The sequence below is a fragment of the Epinephelus moara genome, chromosome 16 (assembly GCF_006386435.1).
Source record: "Epinephelus moara isolate mb chromosome 16, YSFRI_EMoa_1.0, whole genome shotgun sequence".
Classification (NCBI taxonomy): domain Eukaryota; kingdom Metazoa; phylum Chordata; class Actinopteri; order Perciformes; family Serranidae; genus Epinephelus; species Epinephelus moara.
In genome coordinates this window covers 40,938,796-40,948,488 of record NC_065521.1, presented here as the reverse complement: position 1 = coordinate 40,948,488, position 9,693 = coordinate 40,938,796, and the positions used below count along the sequence as shown (strand labels likewise).

Genomic DNA, 9,693 nt, shown 5'->3' with positions numbered 1-9,693 from the left:
TGTGCTTTTCAATAGAATAAGCAAAAATATTAATTTAAATTGTATTTTCTGAATTACCTTCATTTTTAAATGAAGTGTCCCAAAATTATTACTTCAAGAGTGCTGCCTAACAGAATCACGAACAGCGCATGGCTATTATAGGATTTGGGGTTTTGGGTCTGGCTGCAGATCTCGATGGTGTCGATGGTCAGATTGTGGAACTAATTGGTCATATGCGCAGATGGCAGGGAGGGTGTGGAATTGCACATCATGTTGCTGGGATGGGGCTTGAAAATCAGACCCCTGCAGGACTCTGCCCTGGGCACAGACACGTACAAGACCTCCCATCCCTCCTACATACATTGGAGAGAGAGTCATTTAGTGTCTTTTTGCAGTCATTCTGCATCAATTTGTGGTCGTGTTTTGTAGTCCTGTGGTTGTTTTGCAACTTATTTGCAGTCATTTAGCATCTTTGCAGTTGTTTAGAATCTCCCAGTGACACTGCAGGTGAAGCCCAGGGGCCTAAAGCTGAAAACACTTCGGCACCGCTGCGGCGCATCATGTGACACACGTCAAGTGCTGCTACTGGCAAACACTGGATGGGTCGCGCTGAAGCTCGTCAACAGATGACCACGCACAGGTATTACTACTTTTACTTAAAGATCTGCACTCCTCCACCTCTGCATTAGCTTAAAATCATGTGCGGACAGCCCCTAATAAAACATAATTTCTCATCTGAGGAACCAGAGCTATGACTCACCAGGCAGTATCTTTTTGGCCTTTTATAATGACAGGGTTGTGGGTCGTTAAGCTCAGGATATTTTTCGATCTCAACACGTCTCTCCTCATCCATTTGTTTTCACACACGGGACAGAGCATCAGCTACAGAGTTCTCTTTATACATTAGTGTTGAGGAGAGGAGTCAAGCTGCCATAGGAGCAGAGAAAAAGAGCTGCTACGGGAGCTGGTATGTACAAGCAGTACAGCGAGTGGAGGAAAAATTCTGGGGGCGGTGAAGCTGGAAAAGCTGGCACATCCAGGAGCACGAATGCACGTCCAGCCGTTGCCGGTGTGGGATTGTACATTGCAAATAATAAGGTGTATTTTTTGATGCGCTGCCTGTTTTGGCCTTAAGGGGTCAGGGGCCCTTTGCACCCAGTAGACCTATTCTATAATCCATCCATGTCTCTGATCCCTAAACACACTTTGCAATAAGCATTGATCTCCTTTAAAAAAAATCTAATTCAAGGTGACCTCCACCATCAATCACCCCTCTCATGTGACCAGCTATTGACCTAAAACAATTAGCTCCAGAGAAGCTCCCCCACCCACCCAACCCACCCAGATACTTACAATGTGAATACTCTGGTGATGACAAGTCACACAAGTAACACAAGCATATACAGTTTACACCCAGAAGGCAGATGTACTTGAATGCAACAGTTGCCATGATAAAAATCAGTATGCTAAATATATTCCGACAAGTCAAAGTTTGAAAAGTACTTTTGGGATGTTTTAGTGTTCCTCTCTGAGGCTGCTTGAGTGACAGGAACATACAGTAGCGATAGGGAACATTTCAAGTCTCTTTCATCTGGACGGAGACTCAGCACATCCAGAGAATGTGAACTATTTCCAGAGTCGATTTCCATTTCCTCTCTCTTTTCTGATCCATCCCCATTTATCATTTTTCAACAATTTGGCAAGATCCAACGGACGCAGCAGCAATGTTTTGATTATACAGTGACAACACATTATGAAGAAGTCAGTAAGCTTACAATCTTCTTTTCTTTTTTTCTTTAGCTTTTTTCTTTTTCTTTTTTTTTTTTTTTACAGAGGGAACACAAGAAAGCCAGAAAATGTTGAGTATTGCCATCCACCAACTAGGTTTCCTTTCTCCAGCTTTAGATAGACTTTGTCCTCTTTTTCTAGATAGAGCAGAACTCCATTGGTGGCAGCCTCACGAGTTACATCTTTGTCACCCGCAAAGGCAGAGATGACTGGTTTCCCATTCAACATCAAGTTCACCTGGACAACAGAAATAACAGTTAGCCACCGTAAAGCCAAAGGAAGCAAGCAGCAACCTACAGAGCTGGAAAATAAAGCCAACAACAAAGTGCCACAAACTGCAGTTCCTCTAATGGCCACTTGAGGCTGGCTCCAGGAGCCAGTCAATCCCCATAGACCCCCATGTTAAAATGCCCAACTTTACAGCAGAAATTAACATGTTTACAGCCTGGTGCAAATATCAGTTTTGGTCTCTATAGCTAATTTGATCATTCTTGACAACTGTACGGGTCGAGAATTCTTTTCTTTAAGATTATTTTTATGGTTTTTGCCTTTATTAGACAGGACAGTATTAAGCGTGAACAGGGTGGGGGGATGATATGCAGCAAAGGGCAACAGGTTCGTCACATATCAACATTTGGTCATGGACTTTCTACATTCAGATACGACGTGCAAGGTACCCTGGGTGCGTTGGTTGTTGACGTTCTGGGACACTGTCAAATTCTGCCTGTTACATGCATTGTCTTCTTTCAAAATACACTTCGGTTTTCACAAGAAATTTACCATTTACGTACGGTCTCTTTCAAAATAAATGCACTACGTTAGTACAACGATGCAAATTGACTTTTTTTTGTTCCTTCAACAACTAACGCACGTGGTTAGGTTTAGGAAAAAAGAACAAGGTTTGGCTTTACAATCTTACAGGACACAAACACCACTCTCCTAGGTGAAAGTTGTGTTTGTTGGACCCATCCACCACCCCTCCTGCCCACTCATCGTAGACTTTCACCACCTTAACCCCTGGCCGCTGCGGCAAGGACATTGCCTTTGAATATGGGTATGGGATGCCCAATCTACTCGCTGAGCTACTGAGCACCCAGGTGGCTGAATTTTTATATAACTCACTCATTTACATTTTATCAAGGCTAAAAGTTCCACCTAATTAAGGGCGGGACACTTTGATTGACAGGCTTTCTGTCGATAATCAGATCCAACCCTCACTCCTCCACAGCTCCACCCTCTTGCCCAGATACAGTCACTTCTGGATCCAAATAATCAAAATGATGACGGCCGTAATGCCAAAGTCGAGGCTTCAAAACAGGGATCCACAAACCAGTGGGAGACGTCATGATAGCTAGGTCCATTATTTTTACACTCCATGTTCAGACGATATGTTTTAGTATAGTTTGTGTCTTATTTGTAACATCTTAAGTTAAAGTAGATGTTAGAAATTGTGTTAAACTTGCCGCACAACTACTAATGAAAACGATTACTGTTATGCCTGTATCAGAAAGAAAAGAAAGATTCAGGCAGGTCTCAGTGGTGCCTCCAGAAATTTTTAATAGGGGTGGCCAGATGGGGCCTCCCCTATTAAAAATGGTTTGCCAAACCAATCTGTTTTAGTGTGCCAAAACCAAAAGGGCAGTGGTTGCCCTTTTGGTTTTGGCACACCAAAACCAAAAGCCATAACTGAATTTTAGGGATTTTGTTAAGCTGCTGAAGTACATAGTAGGCTTATTGAAAACTATGTCAGTATGGGAAGTTAAGGAATCACATGCTGATATACTTCAGCTTGTTATTTTACAATTAATATAAGGATACTAATTATCTGATGTGCATAGACTAATACCGGTACAGTTAACATTTGGAATCCCCAACAATCATATTTAATGTGTTATGTATTTGTATTTACATGTTTTAGGCAATTAGTTGTTCTTCAATCAGGCTGATTGTCCTTTTCTTAAAACAGATATAGAGACAAATATACAGCTTCAATTTGAAGGAGTACATTGATTGTAAGAGATATATAATATTTACTAGGAACAAGCCTTCTCAATTTAGGGGAGACTTGTGGAGCCCATTTTCATTCAGATATCTTGAAGTGAGAGTTCAAAGGACCCCTTGGAAAATGACCACGCTAGGAGCCTGGTCTCACTCCATAGTCGTCAAAATCCAGCCCTTGGGCAGTGACTTGCGGTGTCAGAAACCAATGAGAAAGGCGTCCTTTAACGGCGGCATGATATGCAGCTGGTTGCGGTTATAGGCACCCAGCGGCGTCAGGGGGAAACATGGTGGGACAAGGACGAAAGTTAAGGTGGCAAAAGTCAGAAGGGGGTGGGTGGAAGGGGTGATGGATGGGTCCAACAAACACCGACTTTCACCCGAGAGAGCGGTGTTCGCGTCCAAAAATATTCCAAAGCCAGCCCCTGTTCTTTTTTCCTAAACCTAACCATGTGTGTTTGTTGTTGAGGGAAAAGAAAATGTCAATTCTTGGTGTTGTGCCGACATAGTGCGTTCATTTCAAAAGAGACTGTATGTAAACGTGGGTGGCACGATGGTGTGGTGGTTAGCACTGTCGCCTCACAGCAAGAGGTTCCTTCTTTGATCCCAGGAGGGAGCCCTTCTGTGTGGAGTTTGCATGTTCTCCCCATGTCAGCGTGGGTTTTCTTCCCACAGTCCAAAGATTGGTGACTCTAAATTGTCCGTAGGTGTGAATGTGAGTGTGAATGGTTGTCTGTCTCTATGTGTCAGCCCTGTGATAGTCTGGCGACCTGTCCAGGGTGAACCCTGCCTCTCGCCCAATGACAGCTGGGATAGGCTCCAGCCCCCCGCGAACCTCAATAAGCGGATGAGAGTTTACAGAAATGGATGTATGTATGTAAACGTTAAATTTCCTGTGAAAACAGAAGTGTATTTTGAAAGAAGACAATGCATGTAACCGGCAGAACTTGACACGGCGTCCCAGAACGTCAACAACCAACGCACCCAGGGTACCTTGCACGTCGTATCTGGACGTGGACAGTCCATGACCAAACGTCAATATGTTCGCAGTGAGAATGTGTTGATGGTCGGTGTTCCCTTGCCAAAATTGTACCTATGTTTGGAGCATTATTTAGCCCCTTCTTAAAAACCTATGCTGACATAGTTGGTACCAACGGATGCCTTAGGTTGTCTAGTTCTAGCAGATATTACTACCCGTGTGCTAGATTAAGAAACGTGTGCACCCTAGCCTCCTACACAGTAATTTCAACCTCCGATTAGTTTCCTCAAGGCTCCCCAATGGGGGGGTGGCAATTGTATCAAGTGGAGCCCACTCTTGGGGGCACCACTGGTCCATGGACGTATTATAATGTGTTTTATACAAGCAGAAGAAAACTGGTCAAGAAAATCAAACAGCCACTGTTTCCATCAACCAGTCAGTAAGTAGGTAATGGATGTATATCATCAGGGAGGGAGGGAATTGCAAATTTTTTTCTTTCACTGAACAGAGGTTTGACTTCAATTTTAGATGCTATTGTTGTTATTTCCCTGTTTTGGTGAGATGTCCCTATAAGCCCTTTTCCTTTTATCCTTTTAGCTCCTTGAAAGCCTTTGTGTGTGTTGTTAGTAGTGCAAATAAGTAAAGTAAACTAAAACTAAACTAAGGCAAAAGTAAAAATCTGGCAGAGAATAAAATAGATTTAGATAACAACGAAATACAACGAAATAAGATAAAATCAGTGTCTAAAACAAACTGGACCTGGGAAAATAAAACGTGGGGCAAAGATTTCTAAAAGGCTTTTTTGTTAAGTGACTCAAGATGTCACGATTTTAATTTCCTCTTGCAGATTGATAATAATAAAAAATGAATACATTGTGGAAATGATTCTGCCATTAACATATTAAGGGGAACTGTAAAGGTTGAGGTCAGGGTATACGATCTTAAAGTCTTCACATTTGGCCTGTTTTAAAATCAATACTGTTGTATTACTCTGAGATAAATGGTTTTGCAGGGTTTTTTCTGGAGGAGGGTTCAAATAAAATAGTGTGTAACTGTGTTTTCTTAAAATGAAATATGAGATTCTGCCATCCTTGTACACCAATAATTTACAGTCCCTAAAAAAATACATTTTGTCCCACTCCAACACTAAAACAGGTTTACAACCAAATCAATTGCACAGCTCTGTGAAATAAACAAAGAATAATACCTGTATGGTTTGGCTCTGGTACACTTTAATGACATGGAAGTTAAAACTGTAGATTCCTTTTCTTGGGGACAAAAATACTGATTCAAATGTGAAGTAGTTTCCTATATTCACAAGAACCTACGAGAGAGGAAGAAAAAAAAAAGACACACATTGTGACAAAGGTTTTCATAAAGCCAACATTTTCAACAAAGGCTTTCATTTCAGTGGAGTTTTAGGATTAGATATGTCAGTGCACACAGGCTGCTCAGACACAAACTCAATGCAACACACTTCAGAACATATTCAATTCAACTTTTCCTGATGGATGTAAACCCAGCGTTGAACTTTTACACAGAAACCAAAATTATGCTTTTCACTTCCACATTTTACACAGATAAAATGCCTGATACTGATATATAGAGCGTTGTTAAATAAATAAGATTTTCTTACTTTTGCTTGCTAAAAATAATCCACCCTGAGCATGTCAATCAGCAAAGCATTTAACGCCGTCTCTCGAGTGTCACAAAATGTTTTCCAGTCATATCCTCCTGAGACCCTGGGTTTCCTGCACCTTATACTTCATTCTGCTTAACTCAGACCTGTTGTCCTGGTTTGTGGACACTGCTCAGTCTACAGCTGATCCGGACACAAAAGGGGACAGGGTACAAAACCTGATCAACTTTTGTGGTTGAAACTTAATTACTTGTGCTAAACAATGTCTGTAGTTTCATGTGGCATACAAACTTGACCAATTCTGGCAACAGTAATGAGCTTAGATGCTGTTAATTAGAAAGTACTTGTTTGAGGACTTCAGGACTAAATTATCGGCTAGAACTTTTTTATTTTTGCACAACAATGTTTAGGCGGCACAGTGAGGCAGTGGTTGGCATTGTCGCCTCACAGGAAGTGTGAGGCGTTGAAATAATTGAAATCATTTTTTAATGTATTACTTTAAAACTATTAAAAACAAACCCACCGTCCCCATATGAGGACATCTTTTTTTCCCAAAAACTGCTAACTGTTCAAAGACAATGCTTAGTTATTAATACTTATCAGGTCCTACATTCCCAAATACCTCAGAGAAATTAAAAATGCCTACCAAATAAAAGCTGGGGTCTCAGGAGGATATCTGACACACACTATATTTACAGTAAGACTTCTTTGGGTCAACACCTGGATACCTGCAGACTCTCAAACACCTGTTAAAGACACCACTGCAGCCTCAAACCACGACCTTTGACAAGTGTTGCTTTCATAGCAACAGCATGCACATGATCCACACACCAATCAGATCACTTGCAGTGTGTTGACAGCAAAAGATCACGTTATGTAATTCAAATGAGAGGGCAGAGGATCAGCTGAGTGATAGTGTTACAAACACCTGCCCACCTCTGTATGACTAATCACATTCTTGTTTGTGTTTGCTTGATTTTTTTTTTTTTCGGGGTGTATTATGTAGGTGCGCGTGCGTGGTGGGGGTAGTTTGAGCCAAATATGATGATGATGTGCGGGGCTCTGCAGGATGCCCGCTCTCCAAACATAATCCAGTCACTTTCAAACCCGCCTGCGTGTGATAGGTATGTGCACTTGTGCGGAATCCACATGCCAACTGCAACTAGCCTCAAACTAAACTCTGGGGTGCAGCTACACTTAACTGCAATGACACTTTAATGCTCTGCATCACAAGTCACAAACTAAGCTGAGGGATGAAGATTTATCACAAAGAAAGATTAAATTTGGCAAGAAAAGACTAGATAGGACATTTAGACAGGACATCAAATGAAAGATTAATTTGCAAAGTGCATTTAAAATACATTTAAGACACTTTTTGACATATTGTTGATAAAAATCATCTTAACCTGGTCGAAGTATATTATTCTCGTTTTGTTGCTCATCTCCGACGGTTCATGGTTGTTGCTCCGGACTGCAGAGAAAGCCACCTTGGAGTTGGCGGCGCGCACTGAGATCCCGAGCGGAGAGGACGAAGCCTTCCAGTCCGTGGTCGGGTTAGAGTCGCACACCACGAGACATTTCCCCTCCAGGACAATAGGCTCCGTGTCATTCTGAGCTCTCGCCACCTCAGAGATCACAGTCCAGCTGAGCATCAGTAAGAGGGAGTTCACCATGGCTCTCTTTTTCTCTCAGGCTGTTTCAGCGCCGATTCGTAAAGAGAGACCGTCTGCTGCACCACACAAGTTTCCGAGTCCCTCCGCTGGTCTCCCCCGCCGCAGACGCGTCTGACGCTGTGAAATTCTCTTATTGGATCCAGATATGTGCCATATCCGAGTGAGACATCAACACAAAAAATAAGAATTAAGTCTAAACCTTCTTTTTGAAACAACCAGGAAAAAAGGAAATCACCGATTGTTGTTTATGCGTTTCATTTTTTAGGTTATTTACACATGAGACAAAAGTAAACCATGTGGACTGTTTTAGAGAAGATTTGTCCCACAGGCGAATCTGTCGATAAATCGTCCATAGCCCTCACTCCCACTCCGAATAACGCGTCTGACAGCAGCGATTCCCCGCAGTGATGTGCTGCGTGTGTGCGCGCCCAGCCATCCACTTTACGCACGCACATGTGGTTGAAGTTATAATTAACTGTCCCTGCGTAATTTGCCAAAAGCTTATATTCTTCCAATTCTATACCACAGTGTCCAACTAAAGTATACATTCATTAATTGGCTGTGTTAATGACTCTGAAAGTACACTGATGTACAGCTCTAACTGTCCTTTTCTCTGATCCAGGAACAAATCCATAAAATAATTATCTCCAAACACATTTCTCGTGATTATCCAGACTGTAATCTAGATGTAAAGAAAATTAAAATGCCTTTAAAGATCTACCAGAGCGCACTGTCCACCCTGGCTGCATGTTTCACTTCAATGCAGTGACTCATCATAATCTCATGGCACAGGTGGGCTGGAAAATCTTTCATCTTTAATTTACAGCTTCACAATCCTGTGGTGTACCACACAAGTCTGTGACGAGAAACTTTCCTCACCTAGTTAAAAATACCTTAACTTCATTAATTAATCTCACCTACAGTTTCCCTGATGGCCTGGAAAAACACACATCTACATCAGATATAACGTCACTTGGTGAAAGGAGTGTGAAACATTTATCACTCAGCGTCAGCAGCTGTAAAAATCTCTGACACCTCATGCTGCATTAAATCAACAGGTCGTCCAAAGTGTCCTGTGAGAGTATTGACAATAGATTAGAGATGTCAGAGAATCACCTCTGTCCTTGTGTCACTATGTACAGGCTCCCCAAAAAGCAACAGATCAATTTGAACGTCCTTCCACTGACTTGCAAAGTGCTACATGATCTGGCACCTTCAGTTTGTAACCCAGACTGACAGACAGGCAGACAGACATGTGGATAGGTAGAACTTAAAGTAAAAGGTAAAGTGTTTTAAAGTAGCTGTAAAGAGATGTAAGTGAGTAACATTCTGTTTTACAGGTCCTTCAGTAGTTTCCTTGAAAGAGTTATTGAGGACTAATTGCAGATAGAGAGGCTGGTGTTTAATTAGTAGCTCCAATTACTTTTTTTGAAATAATCACTTAGCTAAGCCCAGCAGGTGCTCTGACATGCACACATGTACAAATGTCTACAGGGAAGTGTGCAATTAAACAGAAACATATATGAAGAATAATGCTTTTAATAATAGCTGAAGGATGCTTGTGTGTTTCCTTAAGCTTCAGTGGAGCTGTTTCTCTGAGGAAATTGCTCTGGAGATCAACAACTGCCTTTTAACGT

At 41.8% G+C, this 9,693-nt stretch overlaps 1 protein-coding gene across 1 annotated transcript; it reads right to left on the bottom strand.

Annotated features, from left to right (window-relative positions):
* Positions 1-1,806: 1,806 nt before the first annotated feature.
* On the bottom strand, positions 1,807-8,461 carry cbln4 (cerebellin 4 precursor). Its single transcript, XM_050066237.1, has 3 exons — positions 7,790-8,461; positions 5,952-6,068; positions 1,807-2,004 (listed from the first exon to the last, which is right to left on the bottom strand). The coding sequence occupies exons 1-3, from the start codon at positions 8,054-8,056 to the stop codon at positions 1,807-1,809; spliced, it is 582 nt and encodes a 193-aa protein (XP_049922194.1). The 5' UTR covers positions 8,057-8,461.
* Positions 8,462-9,693: the final 1,232 nt, after the last annotated feature.

Coding starts and splice junctions, on each gene's coding strand:
- cbln4 (XM_050066237.1), bottom strand. CDS start 8,056: ATGGTGAACTCCCTCTTACTGATGCTCAGCTGGACTGTGATCTCTGAG. Junction 6,069..7,789: donor GAATAATATACTTCGACCAG/GTTAAGATGATT, acceptor CCTCTCTCGTAG/GTTCTTGTGAATATAGGAAA. Junction 2,005..5,951: donor ACCAGAGCCAAACCATACAG/GTATTATTCTTT, acceptor TCTGTTGTCCAG/GTGAACTTGATGTTGAATGG.